We start from the raw sequence: 16613 nt of genomic DNA, 5'->3' as shown, positions 1-16613 counted from the left end.
TCAAAGCAACTGTGATTATTATTTTTTTTCTCCATAATTGCCAGCCCCTACTATCTATTCATGCGTTCGCATGTATGCTAAAAGTTCAACTGCAGGGGGAAGTCATATATTCACATTTTTCTCCCGAGTAACATTTTTGGTGTACGCAAAAATAAATATACAAATACATTTGCTTTGCTTTATTGAAGCGTCAAAGTGTGGGACAATTTCGCCTCAGAACCAAAGGAGCATAAAATAAGCGCTTTTACACTTTGAACGAGGTCAGCACAAGTTCACAAAGGAGTCACTCACGGGTGGTGTGTGATAATACACGTGTGTGTGTACATGACACTCACCAACCCATAGAGGGCGTAATCTGGCCAACACCGCCTGTAGGGAGTGGATAATATCCTGAAAGGTCCTGGGACTGGTGCCTGTGAACACCTGCAGGCACACACACACACACATACACACATACACACAGTATGACAACTACACGTGCACTTGTCATTTTTAAGCACATCATTAGGTTGTTTCGGTGGCCCCCTGGCTATAGAGTCCATTAGTGCAATTAGTACTATTAGCAGTGTGGGAACCTCATATTAAGGACCCACAAGAACACAAATACATGACACAAACTACCATTGTGTGCATTACAGAGTGTGGGTGGTGTGTGCTTTGCATCTTTGTCTACATTATCTTAAACATTACTAGAAACTGTTCAACAAAGGCGTTTAATTGTACTGCACCGCTAACAATTCAATTTTCTTGACCTCCGCAACAATCGGTGGCGCTATGCCTACTTTCAGCCTCTTGTGCAACAGCCCAGACGGTGGAAATATTTCTTTTTGGGTCTCTTTTTGAGACATTTCATCTCCAAAGTTAGAGTTCAGATAAAATGGAAATGAAATTTTTTTTTGTTTTAGGAAAGAAATGATCAATTAAGAAATTGTAAGATGAATTAAGAAATTGCAACATGAAGTGTTGTTCTTTTTAGGAAAGTGTAACATCCATAGTTTGAATTCTGTCTAGTTTTGTGTCGTTTGTCTTTTTCAGCATCGCATCAATTAGGAAAATGCTAACTCAATAATTTTACTTTTTTTTTTCTTTCATGGAAGCAATTCACACTAATTTATCTTCTTTTTAGGACAGTTTTATATTAATAGTTTGTAGTGTAACATCAATAGACTTAGATTTTCTGGAAATTAAAAAATTGGGAATGCTAAATAAAGAGTTCCATTGTGCACCATTCAAGGTGGGTCTTCCTTTTTTACGAAAGAACTAGATTAACCTTGTTGCCCAGTGTGTAGTGTAATATCACCAAAATGTTTCTTCTTTTTTTTCTTTTTATTTATCATTTATCTTGGGAAAAGTGTGTGACGAATAAGGAAAGTGCAGAATCAATTGTCTTCTTTTTTTTTTCTAAGTGAAACATGATTAGTTTACCTTCTTGGCAAAGAAATGTAAAGTAAAAAATTTAAATCAAGCTTTTATTATAATATATTTTAGGTGGCAGTCACTATGAGTGTTGTGGTACACACGCCTGATTTTGGTGCAGGCAGCGCGGCATCGATTCCCGCTCGGTGATGGTCTTCGATATCTGTCCTGCGACTGACTGGCGACCAGTTTGGGGTGTACCCCGCCTTTCGCCTGAAGCTAGCTGGGATAGGCTCCAGCTTTCCTGCAACCCTTGTGAGGATAAGCGGCTTATATAATGACATGACATATTTTAAGTGTTATATGTTTCGTGACTGAGTTTGTAATTTATCTCAAATTGTGAGTGATTGAAACTCGCTTGTATGTCAATTTTTGGCTCAGCAACAACCCAAAATTCAGTCAAGCGACGATTCATAACTTGGAAGTCCATGTAGCACTGTATTTTTTATTCTTATTTATTTGTTTTGCTTATTTGCTTGGGTAGCGTAAGAAACATCGACAGTTACGGCCGTGCAGGCCGTCATCTTGTTCTTTGTTCACTAAAGAGGTTTGGGTGTCAGGCCGGCCCTTCAAAGAAAATCATTTGTCAAACATGCAGCAGCTCGAGTTTATCTCGGCCCCGCCGTGTTCACTGAGAAGTGTTTGCCGTGCAGGAATGCCTGCAGATGACTGTAATTTGGAACTTGCCTCCGGGGAGGGCTCCTTTCGGGATCCCGAGGGAGAGAGAGAGAGAGAGAGAGACAACAAAACCGAGACGGCGGCTGAGTCAGTTGTCTCTCCATCGTCACCCTTTTTCTTACGTCTGTCTGTCTGACCACGCCCTTCGTCATGCATCATCCTCTTCGTCGCACTTCCACACATCCCTGCATCCTCCCCCACACATTGTTAGTGTCTTTGCGTGCCACTGAGCTAAGATGCGAACCGATGTATGCTGTTCGCACCCTTAAAAATATATTTAAAAAATAATAATAATGTTAATCCATCCATCCATTTTCTTTGCCGCTTATCCTCACAAGGGTCGCGGGGAGTACTGGAGCCTATCCCAGCTGTCAACGGGCAGGAGGCGGGGTACACCCTGAACTGGTCGCCGGCCAATCGCCGGGCACATAGAGAGAAACAGTCGCACTCACAATCACACCTTGGGCCAATTTAGAGTCTCCATTTAATGTTGCATGTTTTTTGGGATGTGGGAGAAAATCGGAGTGCCCGGAGAAAACCCACGCAGGCACGGGGAGAACATGCAAACTCCACACAGGAAGGGCTGGGATCGAACCTGGGTCCTCAGAACTGTGAGGCCAATGCTTTTACCAGCTGATTCATCGTGCCGCCATAATATTGATAATAAATAATAAAAATAATTAATGGTTTTACCCATTTAATTTTTAAAATATCTGTTTTGTTTTATTTGGGCAATTCCTTTCTTTTTTAAAATCTTTCATTCGTTTAAATTTTTTTCAAGCAACTATAGATGTTTTGTATTTGCAAAGTGTTGTTCAATTAATTCCTGCATCCCTGAAAATATTCATACACACATACAATAGACATATACGTGTGCGTGTGTGTTGTGTGTGTATAAATATTACATAGATAGATAGATAGATAGATAGATAGATAGATAGATAGATAGATAGATAGATAGATAGATAATCATTTCATCATTTTGGGTGAATTTTCTATCTTGTTTTCGATTACCTTTTAATTTTATTTTTATTTACTTTTTGTTCATTTTATCTATTTAGTATTGTATTTACTTGTATTATGTACAACTCTGGTTTATTCTGTAACCATGCAATTTTATTTGAAATGTTTTTATATTTACTATTTCATTGCGTTCATTTTATTTATTTACTTTAAAATGTGATTATTGTGTTATTCAGTTTTTATATGTTTTAAATGGTAGTTTATTTACTCTTTGTTTTTAAACTGCACTTTTGTTACATTTAGTATTTTTCTTCCTCATTTTAATCATTTTATTTTTATTTTCCATTTTATTTTAATTGCTTGATTTGAATTAGTATATATTTAGGATTATATCGCCTTCATTTTCATTTATATTTTTCTCTTTTTTTTACCTTTTTCACTATTTCATTCATTTATGATTCCATTTTATATTTTATTGATCATTTTTTGGCGGCACTGTGAAAGATTGGTTAGCGCATTGGCCTCACTGTTCTGAGGACTGGGGTTCAAATCCCGACACCTGCCTGTGTGGGGCGATATACACACCACACACACACACAAAAACACACATTTTATGCATCTATCCTATGAATGACTAAAACATTTAACATCTACTTATTCTTGTTTCATTGTTTTTTGTTGCATTCAGGGCGCAACTTTACTGTTGGACAAAATAGATGACATAATTGATGATGTCACAGCAAGTGTGGAGGATCCGGCAAGTGATACAAGGGGTGAGGTCACCTGCTAGGTGTTTGCGTGTTGGTACGCGCGTTTGCACATGTTGACTGACGAGAATCCCGAGTCAAAACATTGTCGAAAATCATGTGAGATGCTGTAAGGTCAGATGTCGCATCCAGGTGTACTGTTGTGTGCGAGTGGGTGTGCGTGTGTGTGCAGGTATCTCAGTCTGTCATTTACAGCTGAATCATTATATTAGTCATCCATAAACAAAGTGCGTGCGCACGGTTTTTTTTTTCTTTTCACAAAAGTGTTGCTACGGAGGAAAAAAAGGGGGAATTTCAGACATACAAGGTGGTCGATTCCTGAAGTTCCATTAGATTTATGTCCCCTTCATCCCTTTAGTCAGATGTATTAGAATGTATTTATTTATTTGTGTGTTTGTTTATTTATTTATTTATTTATGTCTGCCCTGCGACGGACTAGCGACTAGTTCAGGTTGTAGTTCGCCTTTTGACCAAAGCTAGTTGGGATTGGCTCCAGCTTTTCCATGATCCTTGTGAGGATAAGCATCTTGGAAAATGGTTGGATGGATATTTATTTATGATTTTTTTATTTTTTTTGCTATGGAATTTACAGTAAAATCTAGATGACACATTGGAGGATTGGTTAGCACACCTGCCGCGGAGTGCTCAGGAGTGGGGTTCAAATGCCGGTGTGACAGTCTGAGTGCTCCCCCGTGCTGAAAAGTCTCCTTGTGATTAATGCGGATGTGCTACTAACAGGGGAACTCTGGGTACGTAGCTGAGGCTTACTGGGAAATCTCCCGGTCTCATAGTTCCCCTTCTTCTACATGGAGGGAGTTAATATACGTTATATCCTAACCTAACCTTAAAACAAAAGTTGATAAAAACATATACACATGTATGTACATTGTGTTCAGTGTTCTTCTTTCTGAGACGTCCATACCGAACATGAATGCTCGGCGACAAGTTGTCGAATGGCACATGTTGAAGCAAGGATGGGGATGTTTCAGACTGGCCAGAAGTTTACAAAATATACGCACATGCGCATTAATCACAAGGAGACTTTTCAGCACGGGGGAGCGCTCAGACTGTCACACCGGCCTCTCCTGTGTGGAGTTTGCATGTTTTCCCCATGCCTGTGTGAGTTTTCTCCGCGTGGTACGATTTCCGCTCACACTCCAAAAAATATGGATGATAGGTTGCGTTAAGACTCTAAAGTGACCATAAATATGAATGTGAGTGCTACTGTTGTTTGTTTCTATGTGCCCTGTGATTGGCTGGCAACCAGTTCAGGATGTACCCTGCCTCATGCCTGAAGGGAGCTGGGATAGGCTCCAGCACGCCCGTGATCCTAATGAGGATAAGTGGAACGGAAGATGAAGGAGTGAATTCATAGAAAATTCAACAACACATATCACTGAAATTATTTTCTTTGGATAAACTGCAAAAGTTGTTGGATACTTTTTTTCCCCACAAACTGTTGACCAAGGGAGGTGAAGAAAACAAACATTTGTGAAAGCAGCACAAAAATCCACCAACCCCTAGCAATGAAAATTATATAGGGTAGATATGCAAATACTTTAACTCTAAAATACTCAAGTATAGCCGCAATGTAGGAGTCCAAACAGAAAATGACTTAGAGGAAAATAACTAAATTTTGTGACACTTGCTCAAATAAGTATGAATGAAAAAAAAACGTTTTCAATTGTAAAGTTTTGCATCAAAATTGTCACAGGAACTCAACAAAGCCCTTTTTAAGCAAAAACATAGATATCAGTCTGAAATAGTGAGCAGCCTTCAGTATTTACAAGTCAGGGTGTTTGTTTACAATTATATACCGTGGGAGCGCCCCACAGATTGTGAATATACACAATGTCATATTGACCTGATGTTAGGAATTTGGGTGAATTTTCATGATGAACCTAAAATGTCCAATTAATTCATGTTTTTAGGTTTGTATTTTATTAATTGTATTATTTTTGGTCTAACTGTTCTCTAACAAGGATCTGAATGGCAAAATTCACGGCAGGTCTATGATCCGTAAATATTTTCAAGGGTGTCCAATTCTTTGCCTCTCTGTGACTCTTCCAGTATTTCCTTGTCAAGCTGTTGATAAAATTCTGCAACATGCAAGCCGTGTCATTTTAAAATTGAGAGGTCAAACCATGTGTACGAGGCTCATCATGAAATTTCACCAGAAAGCCTGACATCCCTCACTTTTTGTGCGCGTTTGCGTGTGTGTTCGTACCCGTCTTCTGACTCATGTCAGTGGGCAGGTGCGGGGGGCTGGTGCCAAAGTGCTCGTTGCCGTAGGGCAGCAGCGACGTGATCGGGTGCATCCCGTGGGGTTGCTGCACCACAGAAACCTTGTTGGACTGTAACAGTGCGAGAAGAACAAGAACAACTGTGTGAAATGTTGGTAAAGAAAGTCACAATGGGATAACAGATAACCTTTTGAGGGAAGGAAAAGAACGCAAAGAAAAACAACTGGCCCACCTGGATGCAAGCAATTTGTAATGACGGAAACGGGATGATAAAATCATAGCACAGACCATATAAGCAAGTCATTAAAAAAAAAAAAAAAAAGCTGTAATGTTGTAATTGTAAAAAAAACATATATATGCAATTAAACATTAAATATGCAATTTATTACATATAGATAAAATATATACAAGCCTAATCCTAATCTGGCATTGGTTTCAAAAGGGATTTAAATGTATGTATAACGTCTGAGTAATAACATAACATCAAATCACATAGAAAATCCATCCATCCATTTTATTTGCCCCTTATCCTCACGAGGGTCACGGGCAGTGCTGGAGCCTATCCCAGCTGTCAATGGGCAGGAGGTTACCAGCCAATCACAGGGTACGTGGAGACAAACAGCTGGACTCACAATCACACCTAGGGGCAATTTAGAGTGTTTAAATTAATGTTGCATGTTTTTGGGATGTGGGAGGAAACCGGAGTGCCCACCCGGAGAAAACTCACGCAGGCACGGGGAGAACATGCAAACTCCACACAGGCAGGTCCGGAATTGAACCCGGGACCTCAGAGCTGTGAGGCCAACGCTTTACCAGCTGATCTACCGTGCCGCCCACATAGAAAATAATATCGTAAATAAAGTTGATGAAAGATTGAAATCAGTACAATACAAATAAATATTTCGAAAAGAGCCAGCACAGTGCACTATTATCAAGGTCTGGGGTTCAAATCCCGGCCCCGCCTGTGCAGAGTTTGCATGTTCTCCCCGTGCCTGCGTGGGTTTTTTTCGGGTACTTCGGTTCCCTCCCACATCCTAGAAACGTGTGTGGTAGGTGCATTAAAGAGTCTAAATTGCTTGTAGGTGTGAATGTTTTTTTCTGAATTTTTACATGTGGCCAGCAATTGACTGGCGACCAATTTAGGATGCACCCAAACATTACTGGGGTAGGCTCCAGCACGCCCGCAACCCTGGTGAGGATAAGGGGTATATGAAGTCAAAATAATCTGCCACATTTTAGAAACATTAAACATTTTGGATTTGATGAGGGATTAATATAAGTATACATAGTATCTAATAATTGTTACAACAATATGTATATGAATATTCTTTTCACCCATAATATAGGAAGGGCATCCGGCGTAAAAATTGTGCCAAACATATGTGCGTTCATCTGAGATGACACGCTGTGGCGACCCCGAAAGGGACAAGCCGAAAGAAACTTACTTTTTATATTTTGTACAATTCAACAAAATCTTTTCCAGCCAATTGCAGCGGGAATTAGCGTTAGCGTGGCGCTAAAACACCTTTGAATTCCTGCTTTGTGTCGTCGAGTCTCCTTGAAAAATACTACCAACGTACTGGCACGCTAACTATAGAGCACACAGACGCGCACATCTGTCGCTGCGGCTTCTCTTTCACGTGTTGAGCTCGTTTTGCCGAAAAAGAGGGTGAAGAAAAAAAAAAAAGCGTCCCATCTGTGCGTCCTCACTTCCTCGTCGTAATTAGCCACCCTTGAAGTGGCTTCCAGAGCGCCATCCGCCTTTTCTGAGCGCGCTCGGGGGGGAGGCGCTCGCCCCAACCCCGTTATTATCAGACCGCTCTGTAGTTAAGTGAGGAGGAGAAATCCCCCACAACCCACCTCGCACAGACTAACACTTACACACCATACACAAAAATCAAGTGTGCACACGTATAATACTTGCAGAACACACACAATGTGCTTTAGTCACAGAACTTTGGGGGTAGATTTAAAAAAGCAGAGCTTTTTGCTCAATATCAAGTGGCAAAATCCAACAGGCTTCATCTGTCACTAGCAGACGTGGGACTGAGACACGGAGTTTGTGCTGCATCGCGATCGGACGATATTTAGAATTTTACATGTATGCTATCCATCGGCTTTGTCATAATTCGCCGACCAATAAAACACAAAAGACATTTACTCAGGCGTCGCCATCGTGAGCAGTATATCTAAATCCAAAGGCTAATTTATTTTTATATACCGTAGCAGTATTTATATTGAGGTTTTTTTCCAAGTATTTTATGTGGTACTGTATTATTTAAAAAAAAAATCTCGGCGGCATGGGAGAGACAACAGTCACGTAATAAGTTTACAAGACAAATGTGCTCTTTCATGGTTGCGCTGTGTCAGAGTACTGCAATAAAATCTATTTTGATACCACCTCATCCTTTTTTCTTTTTTTTAAATGATAATTGGGCTTTATGTTGTCAGCTTAAATGCGATCAGTTACACTCGTTACCATAGCCCCAACAACAACAATCGATGGCGTCGTGTTTATTCTAAGAAGTAAACGGGGAAAAACGTGTGTTGGTGGCTCGAGAGAGAACTTTAATTCAAGGCTTGCTTGAGGTATGTTCACATACTTTGAATATGATACGGCTCGCAAGCACGCAACAAAACGTAATGTATCCCAGCAAGATTGTGCTAGCGCTAGCGGATGTATGTAAACATGCTGCCGTTAACTTGAAAAAGTCTCTAAAGTTTGGGTGTACACCAACAAACAAAAATGTCCCAAAAACTAAATACATTAACTCGCGTATGTACTTAGTGGCATCTAAAAGAAGACCATCATTTGTTGTGTCTGTCACTAAGCTCAGCTAACTTCACAACATGCAGCAGCTTGGCAGATATAAACAATTCACAAAAGAGGACAAGGCCTCATGCTTTGGCATTTTTGGTGCCACTTTTAGTAACAATAAAAAAGAGAATTACAGGTTATGTATTTAAGCAAAATACATAACTTGGCCGAACAAAAGTCTCCTAGCTGGATGCCAACACGATGCAAAACAGCATTAGTGGGCTGATGGAACTAGCATTAATTGTTGCAATGTCAATTATTTAGTAATGCCTATTTAAATACAACAAACAGCGGCAACATATGTAGACAGATAATATAGCAATGCTCACACAGGTATATATTCTTTATCCTCTGTGAAAAATGATTTTATTGTATCTTAATGAGAGTTATCTTTGGATACTCTACCTGTCTATGTATTATACTGCCCCCCTGGTGGCCAAAGCCTGCAGACCAGAAGGAGTTGCAGAATCAGTGCTTGAAATCATGATGCAAAAACTGCTTTTGAATTATGTTATTACTTTACATTGATCTAAAATACAACACTGGAGAGTGCCATTTTTCTTTTTTAAAAACAAGTTACAGCTTTTTGGTTGTTGTTTTACGGGGGCCTGGAATGGATTCATGGCATTATCATTCATTTCAACAGTGAGAGATGACTTTAGATATGATCCTTTTGAGTTATGAGCATGGTCACAAAATTAATTCATCTGGAATCTAATCAACACACGACTGCTTTTGCACATGAGCCACCCAATATAGGTAATTACGCACAATTTTTACTATTTGTGTCGGTCTTGTTCCCTAAATCCCGAGAGGAGCAAATGTTCACTATATACTTGCAGAAGACAGCGTGTTCATTTTTATTTATTTTTGACTAAGACAATTTTAGCATTTCTTTAATTCAGGTGACAAAGGGCGGGTTCACCCACGGTCTTTTAATTTCTTTTAATGTTTCATCTTCTCTCAAAGGTGAGATTAAAGACACTCGGGCCAATGGAGGACCAAAGAGACGAGTGTTTTAATTTCCGCTTTTAATGGAATGAAAAGACAACTAAAGAATATATTAGTTGTGTATGTGTGTGAGTGTCTGTGTGCGCTCCTTAGCATGCATCTTAGCATGTGTCTGTTGCATCAGTACAAACAAGTACAATGTGAGCTTTCATTAAGTGTCACACTGAGCAGTGACATAAAACACTCGCGACAATACCAACATGAACATGACTCAAAAAGGCCTTTCAAGTACACACACACGCAAAACACACACACGCAGAACACACACACGCACAACACATGTACGCATTTAGCTGACACACTTAAACCAATTGATCAAGTAATTGCTCTTTTTGAAGTCATTAATCTTTGATGTCATCAGCCAAAAGGAAATGGATTATTCGCACACTTCCTGTGACGTATTTTCTGTTTTATTTTGAAAGTGGAACGTAAACTTTCAGAGGTGTAGAAAGCAGATTTGGGACCAAAACAAGATGGTCGAGATTAATGCTCGCAACGGCACATTTTCATCAGGGGGTGCAAAGCTCACCCCACCAGGAGATGTTTTCCTTGCATTACAGCCATCACAGCTAAAGTATTACAAATCAAATAGATTGCTGGAATCATTTCCTACAAAAAAACAACACCAACAACAAAATCAGTCTAGAATTGTGACCAATGGAAAGTAAAAAAAAAAAAAAAAACGGATCTCAAAGCCTAGCTATGTACATCAAACATATGCTTCTATTAGCATTTCAAATCCAAAAGTTAGAAGGAATTCATAAGAATTATTCGAGAATTGTGAACAGTACTGCATAAAAGGCCAAGCACAAACAAGCTAATTTAATATCTGCCATTTTCTTCTGTTCACATTTACAAGCAAAAAGATTTTCAGTTATTCACAAGGATGATGAGAATCTGTCAAGAATTGTGGCCAGGAGAGTGGGAAAGACAAAAAAAAAATGAAAACCCAAAAAAAGAGACTTTGAACCCACCTCCACAGATAATTTGCTTTCATTAGCATTCCAAATCAATTTGTGACAATCCATAAAAGTTACACAACTCAGTCCAGAATTATGAGCAGTAGATTGTAAAAAAAAAGTTTGTTGAACCCATTTACAGTGGCCATTGGGATGAGTGGTTCTTGCAATAATGGATAAAAGTTCTATGGAATGAATGTGAGCTTTGTTAGCATAGCATTAGCTTGTTGGTGAAGTATAACAACACACCAGCGTGAACACACCCTTTGCCCCCTTTAAACGCTCACTTCCAAATCTGGAAGTCATTGCCTCGTCCAAATGAGTGCCTTGGTTGACATCAAAAGCGGGACAGCCGTAACAGTGCAGCCGTGTTTAAAAAAAGCAACATCCCCTCGCTACAAACCCCCCAAAACCGACCAATGCCCCGCCAAGGTGCCCACCCCCCTAAATAAAACAAACAACCTCAGTTTTCGCTTCGAAAGCCTCTTTCACACAAAGACCCAGCAAAACTGTCGCATTAGAGGCCTAACGGAAGACTTTCACACATAACCCAGTGCTGCAATTTGTGGCATCCCACAAAGACATGAGCACCGGTGTCTTGTATCATGGGTGAAATGCATTTTCGGGCAAGTGCTTTCAACACAACAGGACAGTAGGGTGATGGATGGAAAATTGAAACAAAAAATGACCTTTCAGGTAGGGCTCGTTCTCATGATCGAGATGACTGAGCCGTCAGTCATAATGAAAGCTGTCACTCTTGATATCAGACTCTCACATTTCCCGGATCTTAAACGCCGCACAAACATCCGTAAAACGCTAAAGCTAACACCAGCTGTCTGTAACTCTAGGATGTTTTTTTTGTTTTTTTTTTTCGAGGGGGGCTGTGTTGTTTGGCAAAGTTTACCAGAAGATATAAGAGGGAAGTTGACACAACATAGTAAGAAACAGTACATTTTTTTTGTTTATGAGAATTTTTTTCATACCAAGCCACTTTGCAGTTGCAATTTATGTAAATAATGCATCTTCACAGGAACATTTAATGTTCTGTCTACAAGAGGAGACTTTCATGAAATTACACACCAACTCTCCTGATTAGTGTTTACGTTTACGATACCGACGTAAATTTCAACAGTTTCTATCCTGGAGCGACCAAAAATGCTTGCTAACAAGTGACATGTTTACCAACAAACCATAACAAGCTGCAATGGTTAGTATTACCGTTACAGATTTAATTAAATCCTCTAATGTAATTAGAGTCCCTGAGAGCAGGTCCTCTGGTTTTAACGGTCCAGACATGCGACACTTCGAGGTTCTGAAAAGAGCATTCAAGAATACATGCTTAGTTAGCACCTCACTTCTAGTTTTTCAGTGAATTGTTCAAGATTTATGGCCTAAAATTGTTCTTAATGCAAATATTTACCATCATTCAGATTTTACTGCTGCGTGAGGCTAGCATGGGCTAGTGATAGACTGTGCGCACGCTCTGCAGACCTGCATGCAAATTTTTGTAAGTTTTCCCCAGTAGGAACAGAACTTTGTTGTAAACCAAGGACCGACTGTACTTGTTTTTTGGGTTATCCCAATCAGTGACAGAAGATGTGAGCCATCGAAGAAGAAGACACAACATCACGTGTTAATCAGATGGAAGGAGGACCATAATTTCAAAAACTGAACTCTGGTGTTGACTCCAAAGTTCAAACACCTGGAAAAACATCGCCTCCCGTTGGTGGTTCAAAGTTGCCGCAAGTGGTTTTGGCATGAAGCCTCGAGGGGGATTTGCTGCTTTTCCCACATAATGGATACCGTTTGCTCACAGTTGCGCCGGAATATGACTTCAAGTCATTATTTGGGACATTACTCGTCAAAGACACTACTCGCACAGAGTCCTCGTCTCGGCCGTCACTGTAGTCGGACTAGGTTGGGTTACAGATCGCACATGGTTTCTTCATGTATAGGATCAAGCGGGCCGTGAGAGGAGATGAAAAGGGACTAGAGCGCAGACGCAAGATTTGCGAAAACAATTAGCTCTAAAGTCTCTGCGCCTCCGAATTCTTAATTGTTTGTAACTGAGGGCCTTCCTTGCATCCGAGGGGGGAGGAAGAGGGTGAGGGCGCGGGGTGGTGGATTTCCTCAGCCCATCCAGATCGCGTTACACAGGCCTCAAGGCTCTGATGTGGCTACAGACAGCGAGTGCAAAACCAAAAGCCTGCAACCACGCAGGCTGGCTCGGCTCTCGGCCTCGTCCTGCGGTCTACTCTGAGGAATATTTTTGAAAGGCTGAATGTATTCCAAACTACATCCCGTGTCCTCCTCCTCCAACGTCCCTCCAGAGATGCTGCGCCGTTTGAATGTTGGCAGTGAGCTAGTGACAAGTTGTTCCGAAGGGATATCGCGCAGGATTTTGATGGTTTTCATTTACGTACGGAACATCTGATGCAAGAGGCGCAAACGGTTTTCAGCTTGGAACTGGCTCAGAATCATTTTCATAGGTGGCCAGTCGAGCAAAAACTGCAGGCGTTTTCATTCCTTTGGATTTCACACTTTGTCGTTCTGTGTGAAAGATACAGTCAAGGAATGGGTTCGATTTGGTTGAGGAGTGATGCGTCACAAGAAATGAAGTGTTAGCAAACTCATTATCTTCAGCGAAACGCACAGATCATCAGTCACAAATTAAAGTGGAAAAAAGACTTCCCCTTTTGATGCAACATCTGGTGCGCTACATACCGATGCCGGCTAAAACCAGGGGTCTCGAACTCAAGTTACCTTGAGACCGCTGGAGGCCGAGTCTGGCTGAGGCTGGGCCGCAGCCTCCGTGCACAATTTAAATTAGAAATTAAAAAAAAAAAAACATTTTTAAACACAAAATAAGATCAACAAGGATGCTTGTGTATCAGTGCCGCTGTACATTTCACTCGCTAAAAATGTTTCTCTGCTTGTATCAAGCCAGGTCAATATCACGCCCCTGACCGCCATGTACCCCACCGTGATTGGTCGGTTCATCAGCTCCACACACAACACCGTAGAAGTGCCATTCATGTAAAACTTGAGGGCCGCGCAAACACTAAATTTTCATATTGATGTGGCCAACGCAAAACACGCCTCGTGTGCCACAAATGGCCCACGGGCCACCAGTTCGAGATGCCTGGCTTGAAGGCTTGCAAAATTTTTTCCATTTCCGAACAGGCTCTAAAAATCTTTTTCTGGCCACGTCCATGTGGTTATCAATCAAGTAGCTGAGTTTTCAAAAGTGCTTCACAGTTTGTAGGTACTACAGCTCTGCTGGACTTTTACAGAAACTACGACTAGAGTTTTGGTTGTAACACTAGCAGAATGTAAACTGAAGATACTTGTGTTTACGTTACGTTTCCAGCAAAAAAATAACAGTGTTGCTAAACGGTGGCCAAAACTGTTCCAATTTTGTCCATTTTTAGTAGGAAGTGATGTTGACTTAAGTCATCAACCCTGTCCTTTCGTCCAAAATTTACCAGAAATACTTGAAAATTAAAATTTGATCAGCCATGGAGTGCGAACTGAACAACTGTTTTCCTGTTATGTTATTTTTACTTGGGAAAAAAAAACCTCAGCTGTTGTGTAAACAAGGAGCTAAATACTACAGTTTTATTATGTAGAGTGGGCTTCAGAATGACAAGCAAAAAAAATGACAAGTCTCCATCTTAGAAGATACGACTCTGAGTATTTAAAAGGGGTATACACACAAATGGACTCAATGGACTAAAGGTGCTAACTCGTAGCAAAAAAAGAAGAAAAAAAAAAGCCCCATTAGAACGTGTCCACCTTTTTATCCATCACATCAATAAAAGCCCTTTTCATTGACACGCTCTTGTTCTCCGTTAGTGCGCCACCTTCTCAGCTCTCTCGTGGAGTTTCTCTTTAATCTTGGGGAAACGCTGCTGCCATTGATGCGCCTATTGATTTGATGTTAGCGCCTGATGCTTTTTTTCCCCCCCTCCGTCGTCTCAAAAGAAATAAGCCTTGAGTTTGGGGCGCAAGCGCGTTTCAGCTGATAACAGCTCACGTTTACTGGATATTTAGGAATTTGAGACGGCTGACATACGTCTTTCCATAGGTCATCAGGCATCTGTAAGAAATCCTATTACCTAAGTGGGTAACTAGAATCGTGTTGAGATTAACGTTCATTTAATAATCTGTTTATACAAATGCAAAGTCTGAAGCCTTGTCATTGGGTTCCTGATGTTTTGTCAATGGCGATTAAAGATCTGTTTCAGACATTTACGACCCACATCCCAAAAACATGCTACATTAATTGGACACCCTAAATTCTGCCTAGGCGTGATTTCGTGATTTGTCTCCATGTGCCCTGTGATTGGCTGGCAACCAGTTCAGGCTGTACCCCGCCTCCTGGCCGTTGATAGCTGGGATAGGTTGCAGCACTCACCCCGACCCTCATGTGGATAAGCGGCAAAGAAAATCGATGGATGGATGGATGGATGGATGGATGGATGGATGGATGGAACCCATGGGGTCACAATTTTAAAAGAGGATTTGGGTTGCCTGGGTTTCTCTACTTGAAAGATATCGGTCACAAAAAAGGGTCACAAACTACTAAACCTTATCGAGCTCATCCTTGGGAACACTGTCATACAATTTTGACTCAATTTAATATTTTTAATTTTTAACATTTTGGTTGAAGCAGAAATTGTTTGCATAGCACTTTCCAAAGTATTAGTTATTCTACATTACATAGAGTTGTAATAGACTACGTGGCATTTTGACCTAGGTTGAAATTCAAGTTATGTCGCCCCAGTACTTACGGAACTCTCAGAATTCAGGGAAGACAAGCATCCAACTTCGCATGTTTCAAATTAATGTTAAAGCTAAAAATTGATGTACTCACATTAAAACCTGCAAGCAACCTGCTGGCCTTGTGTTTTTCCATACAGTGGCGTCGCAGAACCGGACCGCAAGCGTACTACGCCAAGAAAATCCCCTCCCATTTGCCTATAAACTCCCAAAAAGTACACTTGAATGTAACGTCTTAGCCAGAGGGCGACGTTTTCGTCGTGGCAGGGCTCCACCGGACTAATCCAAGCAGGGCGGCAGAGGTGGGGGTGGAGGGTTGGGGGGGGGGGTCAAGCAAGAGTGCTACCATCCGTAGGACTGCGAGTGGACTCATTCCAAATCCTTTGTGAGGCCTTGCTGCCGTGCGTCCAACCGCAAAGCTGCACGTCGGAGAGGTCATCTGTCAACGCTGGCTGGCGTGCGTATTTATATATTCTTACCATACATGTGCGTTCGTGTGTTTATAAGTCATTTGTTTTATTTTGGTTCCTAGGGGAATGTATCATTCGACAAGCGGAGACGTCTTATTTACTCGAGTGTTGTCGTTAGATAGCATAGCATGGCTCTTTTTGGGGTTTGTGTCCAAGCCAGGTCGGGTGGCAGCGTCGGTTCTGCTATCGATCATCTGTAATAATGATGCAGTGGCCGACTTCAGCGTGTAATTATCGTCCCAAAATAGAAGTGGTAGGCTCCGCTGCGAGACCTTTTGGGACCTTTAAATACACATTTTACGACAAATACAATCTCTAACTGTCATTCTTTAGAGGGTGGAACAAGATACTCAGGTGAAACCGTCTGAAACCTCACTGACATCTCATTTATCATTTTCGCAATACAAAATGGTTGGATTTGGTCTGTTTTGTTACTTTGCTGCATGGCTGTAAGTAGATGGGTGAGTACAGTAGATGGTTAGAGGGTTGGTTCGGAAGATGGATAG

At 41.0% G+C, this 16613-nt stretch overlaps 1 protein-coding gene across 17 annotated transcripts in view; it reads right to left on the bottom strand.

The window, feature by feature from the left end:
- Positions 1-16613, bottom strand: part of tcf7 (transcription factor 7) — a 47864-nt gene that overhangs the window by 13039 nt on the left and 18212 nt on the right. For all 17 annotated transcript variants that reach the window (XM_061804106.1, XM_061804108.1, XM_061804107.1 and 14 more), the window contains exons 4-5: positions 6052-6178; positions 336-423 (exon numbers count right to left, since the gene is read on the bottom strand). In XM_061804106.1, coding sequence (XP_061660090.1) covers positions 336-423; positions 6052-6178 — 215 coding nt within the window. The remainder of the gene's footprint in view (positions 1-335; positions 424-6051; positions 6179-16613) is intronic.

Source organism: Syngnathoides biaculeatus, chromosome 18 (assembly GCF_019802595.1).
Source record: "Syngnathoides biaculeatus isolate LvHL_M chromosome 18, ASM1980259v1, whole genome shotgun sequence".
NCBI classification, from domain to species: Eukaryota; Metazoa; Chordata; class Actinopteri; order Syngnathiformes; family Syngnathidae; genus Syngnathoides; species Syngnathoides biaculeatus.
This window is presented reverse-complemented; position numbering and strand designations above follow the sequence as displayed.